General features: G+C 40.3%; 1 protein-coding gene and 2 pseudogenes across 1 annotated transcript; all 3 read right to left on the bottom strand.

Moving 5' to 3' along the window:
• Positions 1–12,136: 12,136 nt before the first annotated feature.
• LOC125314653 (1-aminocyclopropane-1-carboxylate oxidase homolog) lies at positions 12,137–12,598 on the bottom strand. Its single transcript, XM_048277503.1, has one exon. The coding sequence runs from the start codon at positions 12,596–12,598 to the stop codon at positions 12,137–12,139; it is 462 nt and encodes a 153-aa protein (XP_048133460.1).
• A 5,586-nt stretch (positions 12,599–18,184) lies between these two features.
• LOC115734061 overlaps positions 18,185–24,849 on the bottom strand; it is a 227,610-nt pseudogene continuing 220,945 nt past the window's right edge.
• LOC125314656 lies at positions 20,868–23,094 on the bottom strand (annotated as a pseudogene).

Below are 24,849 nucleotides of genomic sequence, written 5' to 3' on the forward strand. Positions count from 1 at the left end.
ATCGCCTTCATAAGTGCCGGCGCTATTTGCTCTCCTTTTCTGAGCTCCTCACTATCAACATAAGTGAAGATTCCTTCTCGGTTAAGAGAGTCATAGAGATGACTGAGGAAGTTGTTCCGAACGTCTTCGCCTCTAAAGCTCAAAAACACATGATAAGAAGCCATTAGATGATGGAGTTCGACAATCAGGAACGAGTTTGTTCGCTGTTCGATCTTCGCGTTGATATGTTCTTATACTAGAGGACACTCAGGACAGAGCTGCATGACTTTTTTAGGTCAGGGTCAACAGAAGTTGAATATTAATTTTTGGAAAATGATGGTGCTTATGGATGGATCAAGACATCTCATGGGCGCGAACACATGGACTTTTTTTTCCTGAAGACCGTACATCATGGGGTTGTTTCGATTGGCTTATTGACACAAGTTTCTTTGTTTTCTAAAAAGTTTTGATAACACAACTGAGCGAGATAGTTATGGCAGATGTCTCTCGTTGCCCTATTTATTGCGGAAAAAAAATGGTGAAGTGTTTGGATCTTAGCATTTGTTACGACCCAAGTGCCAAGAAATTGTTGAGCTCTTTCGTTAGTTCAAGAAAATTATCCAGTTGTCTCCCAAAGACGCGGTTGACGTGATCTGCTTTTCCGTTTTCTGTTCTTCCTTGGGGATAGAAGCAGATGAAGTCAACATCCAAGGAGGACTTGCAATGGAAACTGCAAGCAAATGTCCATTGCGTCTTCAGTGGATTACGGAAAGAGAGCAGAACCAGCGTAGGCATAACGCATAAGCCCAAATGGCTGACAAAAGCAGTTGGATTTTCGTGTCTTCGGTTATAGGCTCACTAATAAATAAATAAAAATTGTGGGCTTCCTTGAAATGGCATCCCATCCTCCCAATTGTTGATTCTTCTTTGATAAATAATAACTCAACACGTGATACTCCAACATATATCATTATTTGCGCCAATTATATAAATCAGAAAAGAATAATTTTAGATCTATTAACGATAGCAGAACTTTGGGAAAACTCGTGGCTTAAATATGGACCAAAATATCTAATAGGTATGAATATGGATTTATTCTCACTTAAGATCACATACCACAGTGTTATTCAGATTGTCTTATCAAAACAAGTTTCTTTATTTGATGTTGAATATGTTCTTAAATTGTTGATGAGTATGCCGTTCTAACATAAGATAAAGTTTTAATCAATGTGCCGGCTACGAGGGGATGATTTTCATTTATTTAGTCTTCGCTTTTCTTTTTCTTACATCGGAAATGAAGTAGTAACTTTCATTATGTTTGTTGTAATATTAATCCGGGAATCTAATAGTATCTTGTAAATAAGTCAATGCACTAGAAAAATAAACAAGAAATAATAAATGACCTTAGATATGCACGTAGTTTGATCTGAAAGTTGATACCTATATTCACAATAGAGCTAATCATAAATAGTCCATTACGCTAAAAGTAAAAGCTACACTATTTCACTATAAAAAAATAAAAACAAAAAATCTTAAATTATGCCCATTTTGACGTGTTTCTTTCAAACTTTTTTGTTAACACAAACAATCCCAAATTTCTACTCACGTGACGTACTTACTTAAATTTATATTGATGCAACACATAAATTCCAAACTTATAGATATGTGATCTAAATTAAATTTTAAGGTAAATTTGTCACACAAATAAATTTAAGATTTTTGTATCAAAAGAAAAAGTTTGAGATAAATGTATGGTATTGATATTTGAGATAAATGTGTTATATATATATATATGCAAATTTAAAATTTTTCGTGTTATTCAGAAATTCATGGAGCTAATGGAATCCATCTTATGCTTCTTCTTCTTTTTTCAAGCTTCAATACATAAATAAACGAAACAAAAGTCCACAATTTTTTTTTATCGGAAAAAGTCTACAATTTGAATATATAAAATGACACAACGAAGGCAGGGCAGGGGTGTGACTATTCCCATTTTCTTTCTCCCAAAACAGTGTCGTTTTTAGTCAAAAAGTGGTACACCCTACCCTACTTTGGGATCAGACGCCCTCCAGTCTCATCAACTCTGGGATGGCCATGTGCATTATTGAAGTCCCAACCCCTCAATGTTCTTGCAGCCTTTTCAGAAGGCCATCGTTCTTCGCAGCGTTTTCTCGGAACTTTCTTGGGTTGATTCATGGAAGCCTTCCAATAACGTGTGTGGGGTTTCTGACGTTGAATGTCAGAGGGTGGGTCATCAAAAGTCCGTTCATGTCGGGATTGTGGATGATCGTATGCATGTCTAGCATATTGATATGAACGGGACATAATTTTGTGCGTGATACACATTTCATGTGTAATGTGTATTGCACTGATTACCACGTCTTTTGATTTGACCATTCAACAGTTACATAGCTTTTTACCGATTCATCGATTAGTGCGCTAAATGCCCGACATCTATTATTTAGATTGCGTGGACTACTCTATAATTGACACCAATGAAAAGGAAAGACCGACAAAATCCAGTATGTCGCCTAATATCATGATCCCAATTGCACTTATAACTCAATTCCATTCCCGCTTGCCATAATGTCATCTTACCGGGGAACTAGATGGTCATGGAAGTCTGCTCTTAGATGGAAAAACCCACAAAATGTTGGTCCAGAGGATCTGAGTTCCATTCTTTCTGTCCCTAATTTTACCTGCCATTCTCAAAAGCCACCGATCTCGTAATGTCACTTTCTTTCTTTGCTATTTTTGCTAGACTCCTGCAATCTTACCTTTTATCTCACGGGAAACTTACAAAATTTACTAAACATATATAAATAGTAGTAGATTGAGATGGTTTCTAAAGAGAAAAAGTTTTTTTTATTTTTATTTTCGGTAAATGAAATGCTTGACACAAGTTTCTTTGTTTTCTAAAAAGTTTTGATAAAGTTGGCCGTTCAACAAGCCAAATGGCCGACAAAAGCAGTGGATAATATCGATAACTTTAGAGTGTTGGATTTTCGTGTCGTCGGTTATAGGCTCACTAATAAATAAATAAAAATTGTGGGCTTTCTTGAAATGGCATCCCATCCTCCCAATTGTTGATTCTTCTTTGATAAATAACAACTCAACACGCGATACTCCAACATATATCATTATTTGCGCCAATTAAATATATCTGAAAAGAATAATTTTAGATCTATTAACGATAGCAGAACTTTGGGAAAACTTGTGGCTTAAATATGGACCAAAATATCTAATAGGTATGAATATGGACTTATTCTCACTTAAGATCACATACCACAGTGTTATTCAGATTGTCTTATCAAAACAAGTTTCTTTATTTGATGTTGAATATGTTCTTAAATTGTTGATGAGTATGCCGTTCTAACATAAGATAAAGTTTTAATCAATGTGCCGACTACGAGGGGATGATTTTCATTTATTTAGTCTTCGCTTTTCGTTTTCTTACATCGGAAATGAAGTAGTGACTTTCATTATGTTTGTTGTAATATTAACCCAGGAATCTAATAGTATCTTGTAAATAAGTCAATGCGAAAAGCACTAGAAAAATAAACAAGAAATAATAAATGACCTTAGATATGCACGTAGTTTGGTCTGAAAGTCGATACCTATATTCACGATAGAGCTAATCATAAATAGTCCATTATAATCAAAGAATTAGAGTTACAATTGTTCATAATATTTGAGTATTTTTCATTCCTAAACTACACCCAAGTTCAAAACATTTATAAATAAAATAAACTTAACTAGATGTAAAACTCAGGCCGCACAAATCGTGTCTAGGCGCTCCTCTCGTATGGCCGAAAGCGCAAGAACTTCGTGCGGTCTTCCTGTGTTTTCTTTCACGGCGTGGCCCTCTATACAGAAAAGGGGCCTTCTTTTCTCCTGTATGGATGTGGCAGAAAAGCAATTAGAGAAGTCTAAGTTTTGATCTTGGTTAAACTCTCCTCAATAACCAAAAGTCGTTCCTCTCATCAAAATCTCAATTTCTACTTTCACTTACAATCACAGAATTTCTATATAATAATTAGACAAGAAAATGCCCCAAATCATAATCCAGAAAATCTAATAACAAATTCTATAATATTAACGCGAAAATGTAATAGGATCTTGCAAATAAGTCAATGCAAAAAAATATTAGAGAAATAAACAAGGAATAATAAAAGACTCTCCATAGATTTTCATGGTTCGATTTAAATATCGATATTCAAATTTATGAGAAAAGTCAATCATAAATAATTCAATATAATCAGAGAATCAAAGCTACAATTACTTATAATCCTCGAGTATTTTTCATGCCTAGATTATATCTAAGCTCACAGTACGTACAAATAAAACAAACTCGACTGGATGTAAAACTCGCACAAGTCATGTATTCGCAGCTCCTCTCGTAAGCCCAAAGCCACAAGAACTTCGTGCGTTCTTCCTGAGTTTCTTTCGAGGAGCGGCTCACTGTGCAGAAAAGGGGTCTTCTTTTCTTCCGTACGGACGTGACATAAAAGCAAAATCTAGACCTTCTTTTTATTCTTCTTTAATACTTTTACTTCCTTTCCTCTTTTAGTTGGCCTCACACGCACAACCCAAGTTAAAGACCCTTACCTTTTCTGTTGAGCAATCAGAGAAGTCCAAGTCTTGATCTGGGTTTGCCACCGTCCATTATCCAATAGATATCACGTTTGGTACACGAATTCAAACTCGAAACATAATTTAACAAAATTAGTTATCAATGATTCAATGGTGATTGTTGGCTTCCTCAAAACAGCATTCTCCATTGCTGAGTAGCAAAAATAATTTAACGCGTGACTATGCATGAGGTATATAGTTATATGTGCAAGATTTAAGTATATCATAATTAAGGGAGCGCATGGTAACACATCCGGATGTAGATTTCTATTTCAAAAGTACTTCTGGAGTAGAAATCCTTGGCAATGTAACTTTTAAAATAAAAATCCATTTGGTAAATATTTTTACTTCTAAAAGAAATTTCTGCTGATGAAGTGAATTTTCACACCTAAAGTTATTTTTTTCCAATTTAAGAAATCCAAAGAATTGCTTCTCCAACTCAAAAAGTACTTCTTGGATCAAAAAAAGAACCTCAAAAAGTACTTCTTGCCTCATCCTCTTTTCGACCATGTCCGCCTTTGTCGTCGCTCACGACCACCGCCACCCACGTTCCCCATTTGCCAACCGTCGACCAACGTCGATCACCGCCAACCCCCGACCTCAACCGGTTGCCGACCATCGGTCGCCTTCGCCCACTATCGCCCACGAACGTCGCTAACCACCGCCCACCACCGATCTCCTCCCATCGCCGCCCGTCGACCTTCACTGAATGCTGTCAATCGCCAACCACCGCGCATCGGCGGCCGCCGCCAACCACCTCCCACTGCTTCCAACCGCCGACCACCGCTGCCCTCATCACCAATCGCCACCTGTCACCGCAGTCTATCGCCTATCTTCACCGGTCGCCGCCAATTTCTGTCTAAAAGTTAATTTCTGAAGTAGAAGTATTGTCATGCGTGCCTTAAGCAATATGGTACACCTTCGACCAGCGGGTGGCTTTATGCATGCGGACTCATGTGGCAAATTTGTGAGTGACAATAGACGTATATTTATATATCATAGCTAAGAAGACGTACAGTGATCATCTCGTCCAAAAGCCATACAAGGAAAAAGTAATTTTTAATATACGGTTGGTCCCCATCCAAAAGTAAGTCTTCGTTAGAGGAAAGAAAGGAAAGACAAAAGGAACATTTTGGCCGAACACACCGAAAACATTTGAAGTCATTTCGTAGATGAGATTATGTTAAGCTCGATGACGCCATAATTTGTTTTTATGGCATCAAACTACTTTTTATTTTTCCTTTTACTTGCATTTATAGCGAGTAAAATGAGAAACTAGGGGAGGATAAAGGTCTATATGACAACAATTCTGATTAAAAAAAGTGATTTTGATTAAAATTACTTTTTCGAATTCTGTTTCCTGAATGAGTTTTAGAGAATTAAAATACGTTTGGTAAATGCATGAAATGTTTGTTTCTAGAACAGAAATGAATTTGGTAAATGCACATAATTTCTGTTCCTGAAAATAATTGTTCTTCCCAAATTTTGTCATTTCAGTCAAATAATTAAGTTGTTACAATAGTTTCGTCACTAAGATGGCAAATTAGTGCATTACCGTGACGATTCTATAAAGCTAGATTTTAGTGGTAAATATCCTATAGTTTCGGGATGTTTGCTCTTTTATGTTTGTTTTTTTTTTTTCCTTTTTTTTTCTTGTTTTTTTGAAGAGGGGGGGGGTGGGGGTCAGGTTTTTTTTTTTTTCTTTCCTTGACCCGCCGCACAAAAGCATTCCCAAAGGAGCCGAGCCGGACAAAGGGCAAACAGAAAAAGAGCGTAAGGAGACGCTTCTTAGTTCAACGTACGTAAAGCTTTTCCTTTGGACTTGAACACCTGATGAGTCGTGCAGTAAGTTTACATCCGATTAAGTTGTTCTTTTATAAACACTTTGGATTTGCACTTAATTTATGTGTGATAAATATTCCAGCATGTGACGTGAATATAGGTACCGATAATCAAATCGAACCATGTGAATTTTGAGTGTCTTTTATTATTTCTCATTTATTTCTTTAATGATTTAGCATGAACTTGAATTGCAAGATCCTTTGAACATTTACTTTAATTTTATAATAGATATGAACACCGACTTATTTTCACCAGAGATCGCTTATCAGCTTCGAGGAAATGGTTTTGATTTGTTTAGTCTTCATTTTTGCCTTTTGTAATTGCAGTACTTCATGTCGTCGGGTTAGCTTTAGTCATAGGCTCCCTATTTTAATTGCTGGCTTCCACGAAAGAGCATTCCCAATCCCCGAGAAGTTTCATTTTTGCCTTCGCTTTCTTTTTTCCGAACGTCCACTGATAGTATAACACATGACTTCTCAAAAGATATACAGGTGTATGCACAACTAGGTTTATAATAGGTCTAACCTATTTCATTTTTTTATACGCAAAATTACAAGCAAGAGAGCAAAGGCCTAGCTACCTTAAAGATCCATAAAGCATCTGCAAGTGCCATGAACAAATTAACTTTAGGCCTTGACTTGTAATAACAATTTCTATATATAGCAATTTGAGCGCAACATCTCGATTGCTTTTATGACAATATGCTAGGGAAAAATTTTAATTTGTGCCGCACACGTGTGGGTGTGTGCGCGTCTATATGCAGATAAATCTTATCACTTGGTAAAATGTGACCATAAATTTTCTTGACATGAGTGATTGACATTGATATTTGCTGCATACTATGTGGTTTACGTTATATTATGCGATGCAATGGCTCATGGAGAATATATGGCATATTCATGTTATGAGAATATTTATTGGTATGACTTCCACGATGCATTATGCCAATACACACTTCTAAAAGTGGCGTTAATCATTTATTGATCTCATAAGCATATCAACGATTATCACTTGCTGATCCCTGATTTTGCTTTCTCCTTCTATTATCATTCTATGTCACGAGAACAAAGAAGAGGATATTGGGGTATGTGGGTGGTGACATGAGGTGACCTAAAATGACGTTTACCAAATAAATTCTGGGAAATTGAGAGTTTCTGTGAAATCCTTTTGAAAATAGTTTGGATATTTATAGGTTTTTGAATACAGATTTTTCTTGATTAACAATTTGATATGGAGTTAGATTTATATGAAATGGTTTTTGCTGAAGGCTTCATCCTCCGTAGGACAGCCGGTCATCTCCTATAATTCCGATATCAATTTGGAGTATGAATGTTCACTACTATTTTCTGAACCACTTCATTGAAAGAGTAAACCCTTATAGTTTGTGGGTCATGTGGGAGTGAAGAAAGATATCACAAAGCCGTACCTGGATGCTGGCTTATAAACGTCTAATACAAGCTAGCAAGTAATGAATTTTAAGGAAGTTTTATTGCAAATCAGATCACAACGGGACACAACCCTAAAGAGTAACCAGTCTAGACCTCTTATACATGGTCAAAGGATATTAATCATAGTCACATACAAGCAAATGAGACAACACTATTTTACCCTACATAGGACAAAAGAAAATAGATAGCACAAACCTTATGGACTTCAACCCCCACAGAAGAAATTCATCCACAGGAAAAGTAAACGAATTCTTAGGGAGACAGGCTTTTAGGATAGTGAAAACTGCAAAATTAAGAGTAGGCTACTCCATACTAAAATAATAGTTTCCACTTCCCGTACAAATACATAACCAAGAATCGATAACTCAGTCAAATGTGCTAGTCCATTGACATTTTATTGTGCTTCATGACTACTAGTTTCTATCACTAAACATCTACTCAACTTGAACAAGACAAAGAACATCGGAGTACAAATTTGGGCACCACCTCTCTTGGTACTGTCGATTTGTTGAAGAGATCCAGCATAAATTAGGTGAAGTTGAATTCCATCCAGAGATGAAGAAGCTTTTGTTAAATCTCAGAGGCATTAGTGAAGAGACGGAGGGTCTCAGAAAGTTAATTGAGGGGTTGAGTGGAAGAGTTGACGAGACTTTTCAGAAGAAGGACCGATTTTCAATTCCAAATCACTTGGGATGGACCTTGCTTTTTAATAATGAAGGCTCGATGGGACAGCTTAACAGTTTGGACCCGAGGTCTTCCCAAGAGGAAATTAAAAGCAATTGGCCTGTCGGAGACTTGGAATATCACTAAACACGGTATAGGACCAATCCAGAGTTCTAGTTCCACTTCACTAACTGCCTCCTCCTTCATCCCGTCAACACCTAAAAGGTGGCGTGTAGCATGCGGGCGGATATTCAGCGTGGAACCATTGTCAATCAATACTCTTGCCATGACCATTTTGCCGCGTTTTACGAAAACGTGCAGTGCTTTCCTATGAGTGCAACCTGCAGCAGAGAAGTCTTTATCTGCAATAGAAATTTGGTCCTTCAGTAAGATGGATCCAATGAAGTCCTTCCAATTGACCATCATCTTCGGTCTCCGGCACATTCAACTTCATTAAGCACCTTCAGTAAAGCATCTTCGTGTTTCTAGGAGGACGTGAAAAGATCTAACAAGAATATCTGAGCGGGCATTTACCTTAACCTGTTGACTAGATTAAACTCATTCATCTTTACTACTGCACGTAATTGTTTAGCATCTTGTTTAGTCACGGTTTTTTTTTCCTCAATACTACCATTGACACCCGATTTTTAGCCGAAAACTCGTATAAAGGTAAAATCTCGATAATAGGGATCCTAATCGCGAAAGGGCCCATTTCTTGGCCAAAAGGAGTCTTTTTAATGTTCTTTAAGGTTTTTCAAGTTCCATAGTGTTCTGTCTAAACTTAGACATTGATTTTATCAATAATCCAACAATATCTTTAGAATTGGCTTTTTGGTCAACCACTAATGTCAACCCTCGGTCAACTCTTTTAGAAAATTCAAAAACTTTGAATTTTACAAAAATTAGACTTCTAATCGATCAATTTTGCAACAATTGATCGAGAATCGGCCTTTCTGTCAAATCAAGAATTTTGACTTTTGATCGCCAAAATTAATAATTTATTAATTTCTGGTCATTTTTTAGAGTAGTTTCCTTTACGACATTTGATCTAGGTGTTATAACGTATTCAATTTTCAAGCCAATTAGGGTTGATCCTTCATGAGTAATTCCAATTAGCCCAATTTGAATCCGATTAAGTCAAATAAAATCAATTTGAATACTATTTTTGGAAAAATCATGGCAAATTGACCTATAAGAATCCCCTCAGTCCAAGGTAAAATAGCCACATAACGGAAATATATAGTGCGAACAAGCAGAAGAATAACTTACAAGCAAATACTTCTGCAAGGCATCCTTAAACCGCCCCTGGCTGTGAAGTTCATTCCCCTGCCAGATTGAATTAGATCAACGTTTCATGCATAACATAGAAAGAGTACGGTGTGCATGACTAGTTAAAGAAGCATGGCAAGCATCTATCACATTCACATCTGCTATGTTCCAGAAATCAGACCTTCTAAATCAACTTTATTGCAGTCAAAATTTCTCGGAAGTAAAAACTTCCGAACAAGCAAAATTGAAATTCCCAAATATAAAAATAGATATCATCTAACAAATGAAAATAGCGTCCATCTGTTATAGCAGAAATGCCCACGCTATAGATGTACTTCCTCTTGAATGTTGGTCCAAAGAGAACACCGCCAGTGAAAAATCGAAAAAGGCCTCACTTTGACAAATTTAAGCTCCAAAACTTGTGCTTCACACCATTCATCATATCCAAATTCCTATGGTGAATTGAGACCAACAGGCGAGGCTTGGTTAACCCAATTAACCAACTCGGTACGACCCACTTGGACCAAAGCCCGATTTGGTTAAATGGGCTAAGCAAGAAAAAATTGGTCAAGCCCATAATGCAATTCAAAGGGATTTAAGGTAATTGAGATGCCATGAGTCGATCTAATCAAACCGAGCCAATCCAGCTTGAATCGGGTCAACTCGATTGGACCAAACCTCAATTGACTTGACCAACCCATTTGGTCAATATACCAAGCCCAATTAGCTAAATTAGTCTGCGCAATTAGAGGCCAACCCGGTCAAATTGGCCGACTCGAGCACACTTAATTGGGTCCGGTTCATTGAGGGGAAACCCAATGGAACCTCATGACCCGTTGAGCCAGACGAATCAGCCCAGCTCCAGATATGGTCGACTCTCCTCATATTGCAAGAATTACCAAAATGCCACTTGGTAAAATTACCAAAATACCCTTGTAGTCATTAATCCAATAGAAGGCCTAATCTCAACCGTTCATTGGCTATTCAATCTTCGCCATCAAGTTGGCTATGTCCATTAATCCATGTGACTTAAAATCAACCAATGAAAGGATTGCTTAAGGATCAAGGATTGAATGTCAAGCATTTATGAACTTCACTTGTTTTTTTTTTTTTTTAATCAAATAAGCTTTGTTGTCTTCAAAAGAATGAGACTTGTAATTTAGAATTTATTTTGATTTCGAGGTGATAAGGCTTGCTTTGTTGAAGATTTCACTCAAGTTAAGTGAATACTCTAAGGACTCTGCTTAGTATTCTTGGTCGTGGTCGATTGATTATTTGTTCATTTAGCCTAGATTTTACTCTATGTGTCATTAAATTTCACTAATTGTATGTTAATCTATTGTGATTGTTGGGCTTAAATTAGAAAGCTTTCCACATGCCTAGGATGTCTTGGACAGATTACTAATAGGTTTTATTGCACCTGGAATGGGAATAATGTGAAAATGATGAAACTAGGTATAAAAAGGGTATCTTTGTAATTTTTTTGACAAGGTTAGGAGCAATTTCGAAATTTACAGAAGTGAGAGAGGCTGTTAACAAGGCTATTTTTATGGGCTATATTGTTAATAAATGGATTATTAAGTAAGATTATTCAAAGAAAATCAAACCGGTTTAAAAATAAAAAATTAGAAGCTTTAGTAGGAAAAAACCCTCGAATAGTTGATGAAGAACACTATGAAACCGCGCAAGGAGTTAAGCTTTGTAATCTCACCAAGTTGAGGGACGAATTTGTAACAATTGAAAGTTCTAGAGACTGTTGATAGCTTATGGAACCTTGTTACGATAGGTGGTTAAGTTATTTTTGAAGTTAATTACTTGATTTAGACAATTTGTAATAAATGAACGATTTCTGATGATCCACTAGTTCTGATGAAGAACTTGGAGACTTCCGACACGGACTTGTAGGAGCACGTTGAAGAAGTCGCGGTCGGGGGCGTGCTTGCTGGCTCCCGGGGTGAGCATTGGTTGTGGGCATTTGGGTCGGTGCTGGCTCAGAAGGGCAAGTCCCCATGTCCTTCAGATGGTTCGGCTTCAACCCGAGTGCCTCCAACCGGTAGCTCGAACAAGGTGATTCCCAAATTCGTCACTCGCTCCGGGAATTCACATTACGTCACTAAGGGGTTTGACATAGTTAATTGGTCGATTCGTCGCAAATTCCTAATCCGTTAGAAGCAAACGCTCTATCAAGTTATCGTAAGAGATTGCCGTAGCGAAATCGCTTACGGGTATACCGCTGGCAAGTCCTCTGCCTCGGGAGAATTAGGTGCCATAATAGAGAATAGTGTGTCCCTCCAATTAGCTGCCTATGTCCTATACTGATTAGAACTGCTGTAATAAGGACGCAACGCTTCTTGTGAAATCTTGCGGATAGAAAGGTCTCTTCTCGCCAGCGCCTTGCTCATGGAAACGGCGCACTCCATCCAGCATCTCCTCCAGAGCAGCGGCGGGGATCCATGATTCATCACAGGAAATAAGCCCCGAGTCCTGGATGCACTTCGAACTTCATTTACAACCTCCTTGCACTGCGATGGATCTTTCGCAATCTCTTCAAGGTCAGTTATAGGAATGCGTAAGTGGCTGTCGGCCGATGCCAGTGCACACTTAGCAGGTTTTGCGGGCGATCTACAAAAACACGAGGAACTTGTGTAATACCTCATTGACAAAGCCCTTGAACCCGCCTTTGATTCATCGAAAGCCTCTAGCTTGCACGTTCGATCGTACTTCTCTTTATTTTCATTTGCTTCTTCTCTGCTGAATTCTTCCATTTTTCTTCCTTCGGGAAAACACTGCGTGAGTTCCAAGTCCGATCTTGGATGTAATGTGGGAGAAGTCGAAAGACAAAAGTTTCTGCCGTATCCAATGACTGGATTCAAGAACAGTGAGAGGAAAGGAGAACAATCACACACGTTGCATCACAACGAAAGTGATTGGAGTTCAAGAACAAGGACAAGAAGCGACGGGCAATTTTAATATAGCAAGTTCGTCAGATTGACCTTTTATCTGCATTCCGGTCTGGGAATATTGGAAAGGCATTTGGGAAACGAATGGCTTCAAGTAACGGAGTGATGAAGTTGAAGAAGCAATCAGAAAATTGCAAACAGGCTCATCATCTTTGACTACGCAAGTTATGAGTTTGAATCGGCAAACCAATCTCTAGAGATATCTGGCACGAAATAGGCATTGGTTGGCATGCATGGCTAACAATAAAATCAAAATAAAAATCTCTACAAAGCTGTTGGGATTCGGCGCATGAATCACAAACGAATTAAAGCGCAAAAGCAAGAAAGAGAAATTGAGACACAAGTTTTGTCTTGATTCACCCTTAAACTAGGACTACGTCCAGGAGATGATTCCACTATAATTAGCATATCGTTTCTCTCATTATATCCATCAATTACAAGAAAAAGAGATAGTATATAGCAATAGCTATTTATGGGCGCAAGCCAAAATTACGAATGAAAAAATATGGGCTCAAACTAAAAGGCCCTCGAGCGAGACCCTCATGCCTTCCTGTCGATGGAAAGTATTAGGTATGGGCAAGATGGACTGATCGGACCGACGAGTTTGGTCCAATTCTGGAGGTCACCAATCTAGTCCTCGGTTCCTCAAGGCGGAACCGGTGTCCGGGCAATCCAGTTTCCGGTTCTAGGGAGAAACGAGCCGATGGATTGTCCACTCAAAACGAAAATTTTTTAATTTTTTTTTCTAACATAGAACTTAATACCACGGTTGTCAATATACTTCTACAGCTTTGGCTGTATAGGATAAAATTTTTCACAAATTGAGGGTGGCAGTTCATTTCTAAGAAGACATTATGAAGAGCCAGCGATGGTTTCCTTCAGAAGATGACCAGGGATGCTTTCATGGGGAACATCGTCGAGATCACATTTTGTTTGGTTTTTAACATGGGATTTGTATTCTGACCAAAAAAAAAAAAACATGGGATTTGTATGATATGATAGTTGGGAGGACACCGGAAAGTGTTTTGTTTGCTAAAAGCATTATCCTTTTCTCACAAAATGTGGTTTTTGCTACGGTGTGCTTGATTATTTGGCGTGCGTGTGGGCGTGGGAACCGATTTTAGTGCTTTATGGGGTAATTGGTGTGTGTAGATGTATATTGCTTTCTAAAATTACAGCTCCGCCTCCAAAAAAATTGATATGCTTTACTTTTATTTTCATTTTTCCGGTTCAACTAGACCGCCCGAGAACTGAACCGGACCTCCTGTCCAGTTCCCGATTCCGGAAATCAAGAACTAGGATCACCTGTCCGATCTTCGATTCTCTTAGAAACCGGACCAACCTGAACTATGCTCATCCCTAGAGAGTATGAAACACACACAATAAAAGCAGAGATAATTCGAATTGCCCAAGACATACGGGACAACAGTGAAGAAAGATGAATGACTTTCGAAGAAGGTGCAAGTGTTTCAAGAGAGGACTTGTTGACGCCTAAATTTTCCGTAAGATACTTTTCATGTATTCGGACATATGCAGGGCCATAAACTTCTCATTCACAATCGTAAGTTTTCATAATATCTGAACAGAAATTTTTACCGCATTCGAACAGTAAAATACGGCATAAGCGAGTAGCGGAATACGGTCAAACGAACAATTAGTACGGTCAAAAGGGTGAACGGTGATTCGTGCGGAAACTGGAGTAGAGGAAGAGAAAAGTGCGATGGTTGGAGGAGAGGAGAAAATGAACGAAAGAGGGAAGTTTGAAAATTGAAGTTGACTAATGTGTGCAGGCGAGAGAGCACCGTACTTTAGTTGACCTCAAGCATGCCAAAAGGAAAATCTGAACAAATTGGGGAATTTTTTTTAACAAATTGGGATTTGGCTAATGGGAACGAAGTATTAATGCTTGGAGAGGAGCCAAAGCAAAATTCGTCTCCGCATTAAAGTGGACAGCCAAGAGGAGACGGAGGAGGGAGGTCGGCAAAGAGAGAGATTTTGGGGAGAGTTAGAAAACTGAGGGTAGTACTAAGGAAAACAAATGGAAGAGGGGAGTCGAGCAGAGCGACACACGGGCGGAGGGGAATCGAAAATTTCTCTGCTTTAGAGTCAAAATTAGCCGAAACCTCCGACACCGGGAGCGAAAGTAGACTTGTTAAGATTTCCAACCATATATGACTGATCCCGGAGGCTAGTCAAAAGGGGTCCGAGAGCACAGTTTTTCGAATTGCCCGTCGGAGAAGGGACCAGCCGACACCCTCTCGAAAAAAAGTCAAATCTTCGAAGCTGTACTAGGAATCAGTGTGCAACGCCCTATACCATTGGAAAATAGACTCGAAGATGATGGCTGTGGCGCTTGGCGCGAAGCGTTTTGATTTTATATCAGCCTCGAGATAAGCAAAGGAAATCAGACCAGAAATTTGACCTCTGCCCATTGGGAGCAAAGGACACCGTTTTGTGGCCTAGGCCAAGATTGCATGTACGATTTTTTGGAATGATTGAGAATCGGTATCGAAAGGACCTTAATTAGGCAACTAGCGTAACTAAGTCTCCGATTCATAGGAAGTGAAGTGTCCACCCACACATCACTTGGCTCCTAACCAGCCCAAAATAGGTAGTGACGACTCTTAAATTTAATATTAGATTAATTAAATGAGAAAAATCAAGTTGCCTTTGCTAAGCATTTGGGAGGCCCGTGCCAAGATTGGTTTTTTTTTTTTTCCTTGGTCGAAGCCTGAGCCAAGATTAAGCTCCAACTGTTTGATGCTTGCTTGGCAATCCGTCAAACTTCCTTGGGATTCGCCTTGAGAGAGTCGCGGCAGAACTACAAAAGTGTGCAAGGGTTCTTGGAGTGATGGCCAGAAGAAAGACATGGGACACAATATTAAAAGAATTGCAAGCCAAGTCTAAGACATGCCAGGAATATCTCGAAATTGGATCAAGGAGAGCGATTGAATGTTTGCCTCGGTGGAATGGCCCAATTAATAGAGCCTGGATCATTCATGTGAAAACGTGTTGGGAGTAGTTCTCCCCCATGTGGGGAGCTAACGGCGCGCATGGTAACACTTCTGCTTCGTAAATCAATTTCTAATCATAAGTTTGATTTTTTTTACTTTCCCTCAGAAGCGGAAGTTGATTTTGTTATTTCCGCTCTAGAAGATATTTCTGATAAAAAAAATTCGTTTGATAACGGTTGAAAATTTTTATTTCTGGAATATTATTAACACAAAATCTTCAATGAAAAATTATTATCAGCGGTCGAAAAAATTTTATTTCATTTTTGAACTTTTTAAAATTCTTTAAAAAATAATTTTTATTATTAAAAATATTATTTACTTTTTAAAAATGAAAATTTATTTTTTATTTTTTACTTCACCCACCGAAGACAATGACTCGGCGGTGGCGGCCTACGCGCTAGTCGATGGTTGGCGACGAGGGGCAATGGTTGGCGATCGTTATGGCCGGCGAAGGTCGGCAGTGGGCGGTGGTCGGCGGTTAGCGGAGGTTTGCGGTGATCCGGAGGTGATAGTTGGCGGCGGTCGCCAGAGGCGATAGGCGGCGGCCGACGAAGGTTGGCGGTGGGCGGCTCCCTGGGCTGGTCAATTGGTGGCTGTGGTGGGTGGCGTCCGGCGAAGATCTGCGGTGGGCGGGGGCGGGCGATGGTCGGTGGTTGGCAATGGTTGTGGGTGGTGGCAGTGGCGATCGTAGCCAACGATGGTTGGCGGCGGCTGAAGTCGACGAAGGTGGGTATGATTGAAAAGAGGGTGAGGGCATGATGAAAAGAGGGTGAGACGAGAAGTACTTCTTGAGTTGGATAAACTATTTTTTTTTAACTTCTCAAACTCGGGAAAAAAACAACTTCGGAAGTGGAAATTTACTTCAAAAGTAAAAATTTTCACCAAATAGATTTCTGCTTCATAAGTTATATTACCAAATAGATTTCTATTCCAAAAATATTTACGGAGCAGAAATTCACTTTCAGAAGTGTTATCATGTGCACCCTAAACATACACAAATTACATCCCTTGTAACGGTCCTCCATCACTCGTGCAATTATTTTGTTAAACTAATCAAACTATCCTTGTCCCACGAAACCTTGCCTATATCCCTTAAAGTACCTTGTCCCTTTGTCTGTCCTTTACCAAATATTATCCAACATGCGTGCACATTTGCACACTCACCTGAAACTTATAGAAGTACATTGGTAATCAGAGCACCAAAAATTCATGTGAGTGCAATCCCCATATACGAATCAATATCGAAATGAGTTCTGCAGATTAAATGAAATTGTGGATACCATTCGGGCATGGCCCGAGCAGATCCCACCCCTTGACCAGAGCCGCTCCGATCGCCTTACTTGGCTTGGTCACTCGTCGAGTGAGTTCTCCATAGCTTCCGCCCGGAGCATCATGAGGCCGAGAGGACAACAAGTACATTGGCATGCTTTCATTTGGAATCGTTCACTTGCCCCTAGGCATTCATTCCATCTATGGCTGGCCATGCGGAACCGACTACCTACTCAAGTGGTATTGCTTACTTACAACCGGATTTCGGATGCAGCATGTGCCTTTTGTCGATGCGGACCAGACAGTGTGGACCATTTATACTTTGTCTGCCACCACACAGCCATTCTTGCTTCATTTTGGGCGGCCAAGTGCAACCTTGCGTGGTATAATATGCCTTGGCAAGATAATCTGCACTGGGCCATGCAGCATATAGGTGGCCGCAGCTTCCACCAACAGATAGCCCGATTCTCCTTTGGAGCACTTTGCCACATTATTTGGAAGGTTAGAAACCAAATCTTGTTCCGTAACCAAACTCTCTATCTACCTGCCATTAAGATGCATCTTGAGAAGGTTGTGAAGGATAAAGCGCTCACTTTCAAGCACGTTGAGGACACGCCTCGGAACAGAAGAATGAAAGTCGCTTGGGCTATTGATCCGACTATTTTTTGCTGATTTGAGGGTCGTCTTTTAACCCTCTTCTAGTTGTATTTTGACTGAGATGTTGTGGCCGACTCTTTCTCTTTTTCTTTAGGGACCCTTGTCCCTTTCTTGGATCCACGACACTCTTGCACTCCTAATGACACCGACTAGTGTCATCACGAGTGCAAGACCCCATTTTTGTAGTGTCGGGCTCCCTTTACTCTTGTATAGTTGCGCCTTGGTTAAAGTCAATATATATCTTACTTTTACCAAAAAAAAAAACAAGAAGTTTATAGCAACATAGGCTCAATATGGTACATTGGTAGCATGAAAAGGAATCTTATCTAATACAAAAATCAGTGCAATGCTACAGAAACATTGTTACAACACGGCGAGCAAACGGGAATTTCAAAATTCATACCAACGACATTACTTGTTTGAGAATGATTCTGCAGCTCTTAGGAAAAACATAAGAGTTCACAACTTAAAGTGTCTGCGAGGGGAAGTTCCATCAAGGTCATGTTCCTTGAAGTAGGCAAGATAGTCACTCACTGTGGTCTCTCTGTAGATTGGCGGATTGTCCTCGGACAACAATTCCCTAATAGGCCCGAAAAGCGTCGACGATGGCTGGAAGCTCGTGCTGAAAAAGCACGGCACCAATATTCTCGGGCCCACCGGGTTAGCCAACACTCTTGTGCTCCATGCTTTTGAACCTGTCGTTCGTTATAAGCTGCAAGGAAGAAAAAGGAGGGACAGACATCATCAGCATCCACGCCGTTATCATGATGGTCGCGCAGAGCAAGATATCCCCAGGCAAAGTGTATCTCCCGATATCCCTAAGACACCGCCTATGTTTTTTCACATAAATTTCCAAGCACTAGATAGTGTACTTGTAATTCTATGTCAATACCCTTTGAAATCAATTTCAGGTGCGATTTTCTCTGAAGACAACCGATGTGGGGGCATCGTTTGCCGTTGATCCGAGGGGTTGCTTGTAAATTATCGGATAGGGTCCATTTTAAGAAACATGGTCAAACCCAGCAATGGAACTTGCCCATAGGAGGTCACCAACATTGATCACCAAGGCTCAAGGGACAGGAGGGACATCGACCCAGTGGTTGTCGTGAAGGACTTGGAGGCCTCCGATGTGGTCTTGCAACAGCACTCTGAGGAAGTCGTTGTCTGAGGGCTTGCTCATCCCCATCATCAGCTCGGGCAGCGAGCACACCGGGTAGTAGTGGCATATGACCGCCAGGCCCTCGGCACAGTCCATCTCCTGGAGGCGGTCTGGCCTCGGTCCGAGAGACTCGGACAGGAGCTCGAGCAGCAACACGCCTAAGCTCATCACTTGCTTCGAGTAGTCAATTAGCATGTCCCTGCAAATTTTAGTCATGGAAATCATTGGATTAGATCCAACTTATAAAGTGTTATTTATATTGCGACTTTTTTAGATATTTCAGGTTAAATAAATTAGTTTATATAAATTAAAAAGTGTAGAAAGAAAGTCACCTCAAGGTTAAAAGGTTGTTTTGTCTCTGTGGAAACAACATATTTTAACGTTGCAGGTGAAAATGGCATGGTCGCCTCCGAGACCCAAGGCCTCGCCTGGTCACACGCTCACATACCTGCAAACCTCCGGCGGCTCCTCCGACGACGGCGGGCTAGGCGCCATGTAGCAGAAGAAAGTGTCCCTTCGGTTCGCCACCGACGCCGTATACAGGTCGAAACCGCTGTTGTACACCACCTTCCTCGTTATGCCGCGCGTGTAGAACACCTTCTTTGCCTCGTCGTCTTGCTCGTAAAACCTCCTCACCCCCTTCTTCATCTCCTCCAGCACGGCCACCTCAACCCCTTGATTCACCACCCGGAAGAACCCAGCGTCTCCGACGCGTGTCGCATCCTCTCGATCGCCTCCTTCCTCTTGGCCGGGTGTCGTTCGATTCCGCCTAGGTCGATGATCGGGACGCTGAGATTCTCGAAGCTGCTGCCCGATTCGGAGCTCTTTTCGGATGTCTCCTACGGTCGGATGAAGATTCGGGGGATTTCGGTGATTCCGGCGTCGACGAGGCCTTTGATGCCGGCTGTCGAGCCGTCGAACGTTTCAGCTCGCTCGCTCCGTCGTAGCTCTGCTCGCCGAAGTCGGATGCCAAATCGATGGTAGGCATTGTTCCTCTCTCTCTCTCTCTCTCTCTCTCTCTCTCTCTCTCTCTCTCTCCTGCAATTCAATGTCACTGTGAATGTAAATTTGCAAGTTTCGATTATGAATTGAATGTTGTGGAGAAGTAGCAGCTTTTTTTATAGCCGAGAGATGGAGAGAAGAGAACAATGATATCACATTGGGATGATTTGACTTTAGAATAATGAGGTCCATAAAAATGGAAGGAGAAAGTCATACTTTATGAGCTACCACTTGCTGAGAAAATGACAATGCTGTTTAATAATGGCTGATTCTCTCGGGGGACCGGGCGGCTAGTACACGAGTTTTTGCGGTTTATGGAAAAAAATCTGTTAGGACAGAGTTGAACATCGATAGACGGCTGGACAATTTGATGTTGCCGTAGCCCTTGGATCAATCGTTGTGTCATCTTAATGCATGCTGACTCGATGCGATCAATTAAGTCTTAGATATCGTTGTGTTGTAATGGAAACCTACTGTTTCATAGAAAATCTAAGTGTAAATAGATTTACGCTTTGCGTTTTTTCTGGTTATTGTCATTGAGCGAGTTGAAGCTTGGCAAGAAATATTCCGGAAAATTTTCTCATGATAGATTAGTGTTATAACTGTCATACGGTTACTCAACACAGTTTCATCTAAATATTCCATTTAAGAGGGGTATGTGTTGGATCTTCCTCTCTCTATATTCTGTGTTCTTCTTTAGGTTCCGCATTTGTTTGAAAATGATCTTTGCTTTTTGAGAGTTGCATTGGCACTATCAAATGAAGCAATATAAGCGATCGTGATCGAGCAGTGAAGAAAGGCGACCCTGTTCTTTGGTAGTTTTTCATAGATGAACCTAAGCACGGACTTTTGTTTTCAAATACAAACATGAAGATGAGCATGTAAAAAAGTTGCCCCTCTAATGAAGAGAAATCCCACCGAATACCATGAATAACTTTCGCCCATTATCTCCTAATCTTCCTGTTTACAAGGTCTACAACTTGAAATCGGGAAGGGCAGAAATTCCATATACACCCTTGGAAATGTAATGGGCAGTGTAGTTTGGTAGTGTAGTCTCCTTGTAAATTGGTGGGTTGTTTGTTGATGTTAATTCCTTGATGGGTCCATACGGCCTCGAAGATGGCTGAGGAATGTGGCCGAAAAAGCATGCCACCGACACTCTCGGGCCTCTCTTGTTAGCCATGACTAGATGCTCGACACTCTTGAACCGGTCATTCGTTATGAGCTGCGAATGCAACAATTAGTGAACCGTTCTCGGTCCGCCGGTTCTCGTGTCAGAAATGAATGGACATAATTTCTAGATACTGCTATGATTGCAATCTTCATGTTGATGAATACGAAAAACTGCAGAATTTCTAGGACCCACATTGACCGGTCTCCTGTGAAAAGTGCTCCACATACGGCTCTCTCATCTAGACAATTTTGAACCTATCGATGTGAGGCTAGCATGATACAACCGGGTTGGAATCAAGTTTGGATTAGTCAAGTAGCTCTTTTAGTATACTTGATGCACAAGGCATTTGGGAATGGTAAATGCAGATTCATCCTACCAAAGAAAAGTGCAGATTTTGGAGACATTATGTTATTGCTATGGGGAAGATGCCTTGGTAAAACCTTAAGAGCTCTTTAACTAGCTTAGCATATGAGAAAGTACAGTAACAAGAGGCGGGAAGGGGATCGCAGTGTATCGACCAATCAAAACACGGTTCGTGGAAACTCAGAAATGAATGACGATATCCGGCCAAAGCACTTGCCTGCAAAAGATCTCCCATGTTGATCACTAGTGCTCCGGGAATTGGAGGAACTTCAATCCACTGGTTCAAATGAAGCACTTGAAGTCCTCCAATTTGACCTTGGAGGAGAATTGTGAGGAAGTCATTGTCTGAATGCTTTGTCACACCTAGGGTCAACTCGGGTTGGCATGGTGGATAGTAGTGGCATATGATTGTCCCTTTCCACACTCCATCCCCTTCAAGTGATTTTGGGGGAGTCCTATTGCTTTTGATAAGAGCTCATACATACAAGAGCCCAGTCTCATCACATGCTTTGAGTACTCCATCAGCATTTCTCTACCATAGAATTTTTTATGCCTCGGAAAACTGAACTAGAGCTGCCATAAAGTATGGTCAAACGTATTCCCAGAGAACACCTTTAAGCGTGTTCATATTTTGGGTCAATTTGGGGGCAAAAGCTTGGTACTGCTACTGCTAGAGCGCAAGTAAAGTCAACCGTCGAGGAACATCCTTCTTCTACCCAAAAAGAATGAAACGACCACATCCGAGCTTCCCGTCCATGAAAATGATAAATCGTTGAGGATAGTCTTACTGATCTGTCTCATTGATTGAGACTTGATGTAAGCTTATATGCTATGACATGTGCAGTGGTGGCAACAATTGCTTTAGCCGATCGAATGAAGGACTGTTCATTTCCTGAGAGTTCAACCCCTCTTCCGGCCCTTCTAATGGGAAGGTACGTCATTAACTCAAGTTTCATACTCTTGCTAGTTTAGCCCTTGATTAAAGGAGTAAAAAAAAGGCTATCAAGTATTATACGGTGAAAAGCAGTTACCTTGCACCTATGTGAACTATTGCAATTCTTCGGCAAACTATCTTTATTATTTTTCACTTTGCGAATTCGTTCATGGATTTTAACCTTTCTGAAAGGTGAAAAGCGCAAGAGAAGCCATTGGCTCACCCGCAAGCTTTGGGCAACTCCTCGGGCTGGGGAGGCTCTGGTCCCACGGAGCAACATATGCTGTCCCTCCAATCGGCGGCTACCGAATTATAAAGGGCCATGTTGCTGTTGTGTATGACCCTCTTCGTAAAATCTCCGGTGTAGAATCCTTTCTTGTCCTCCGTCTCCCGCTCGAAGAACCTGCGGGACCCCTCTATCACCTCCTCCAAGAGGCTCTCACGGACCCCATGGTTGATCACCCGGAAGAAACCCCATTTTTTGAGTGCTTGCCCGATATTCTGCGCCATCTCATCGTGACTGGTGGGCCCCGCATTCACACGTCCTAGGTCCATCACTGGGATGTCCGCGCGATCCTCACCGCAGGCCAAGCTGTCGGGCAGCCGAACAAATATGCGGGGGACTTGGGCGATCGCGGCGTCCACGAGGCCTTTGACCCCGGATTTCGTCTCGTCGAATGCTCTCAATTCGATTGTTCGGTCATGTTCGGGACCCATGCTGGTGACCATTGTGTGTCTTAGTAGTGTTACTTGGTATTATCGATTTTGAGCGAGCTCGGTCTTGATGAAGTTCACTTTACGTGGTTATATAGTAGTAATATTTGTATTATCCTTCGTTGTTGATATAGAGAAGAAACTAAACACGAGGGACATGAAGGTTGTCAAAGAAATGAGTTTTCTTTTAAGTGAAAGTTGCCCCAAGAAGATATCGGACAAACAATCGGAGTTGGCAACATAAGAATTTCTTGTTTCTCGATTACGACAGCATTTATCGCCGGATCCTTGAAAGCACACGTTAACGATTCCTTCAAGAAGAATAGGGATGGAAGATGTTTTTCTGATTCCGTCACATGTCTAAATCTCGTGCATTCTAGTCTTCACATGAACCAAGGTGATTAATTAACCCATGTAAATAGCGAGAAAAGTGTCAAAAAAAATTTTAAACCCATTGTATTGGTGTTAATTTTGTCCTAAATTTTTTTCTAGTGGTAATTCAATCTTAAATTTTGCATTGATACTAGTTCAGTCCTAAATCTTTTATTAGTGCCAATTCCGTCATAAACATTTTGTATTTGTGCCAATTCAGTCTTGAACCTTTTGTATTTGTGCCAATTGAGTCAATTCGATGAAATTTGGGCGGAAATTGCTGACATGGACGTCGGTTGTCCTAAGTGGCATAACTGGTGCTAACGTGAAGATTTTTTAATATTATTTAATTATCTTTAAATATTATGAATATTTTTTCTTTTTGTTCTTCTTTTTCTTTTCACTCGCTTCTTTTATTGGGGGCTGACAAGGGCCGACGACCCTTGCCGATCACTAGACGAGGCTCGCGGGCCTTTGCTGTGGCCGGCGACCATCAATAAAAAAAATGCAAGAAAAGAAAAAGAAGAAAAAACCAAAAACTTATTAAAATTATTTAAAATTATTACAATAATATTAAAAAATATATCCATGTCGGCGTCAGTGTATTAACGGTCACTTAGGACAATCGATGTCCATGTCGGCAATTTCCAGTCAAAATTGGCTGGATTGATTCAATTGGCACAAATGCAAAAATTTAGAACTGAATTGGATCAATGCAAAATGTTTAGTACTGAATTGGTACCAATAAAAGGTTTAGGACGCACCAATAAAGGTTTTAGGACACACCAATGCAATAAGTTCATGATTTTTTTGACAGTTTTCCTATTAATAGCTCATAAACATTTGCTTCGTCAATGGAGCATTATATCTTGTAAAATGAAGCGCGATGAAAATACAAGGAGTTAATTGATTATATATATGTATCAATTAAAAACCGTAAGTAATTGATCGATTTCCTAACAAGAAAAACTCCAAATTTATTTCCTTCGTTCCTTACAAAAGGGTTCTTTTTTTCACTTTTATGCATAAACGTGATTGATGCACTTGATATTTGGAAGAGCTCACAACTTAATAACTAAATTACATGGTGACTAATTAACGGTATAACAATGCCAAAACTGGAACCCTAAAATAAGAAAGATCATGCAACATGTTCTTGTTTGGGGACTTGATTACATTTCTTGTAAGTTTTAGGATTTAATTGTACTTTCGTGACAGATTTATCGAATCAAGACCTTGGCTCTTCGTGCCTCCGGGTTGGGCTAAACCCGACCCAAATAATCTCGTTCGTTAGCAATCAACGCAAAACGTGGTGGCTTTGGCATCAGCTTCCGTCTCTGTGGTCAGTTCGTCATAAAGGTTAACAAGATGTGCGTGATTCGAAGCTATGACTTGTGA

This window comes from Rhodamnia argentea, chromosome 1 (genome assembly GCF_020921035.1).
Source record: "Rhodamnia argentea isolate NSW1041297 chromosome 1, ASM2092103v1, whole genome shotgun sequence".
Lineage (NCBI taxonomy): Eukaryota > Viridiplantae > Streptophyta > Magnoliopsida > Myrtales > Myrtaceae > Rhodamnia > Rhodamnia argentea.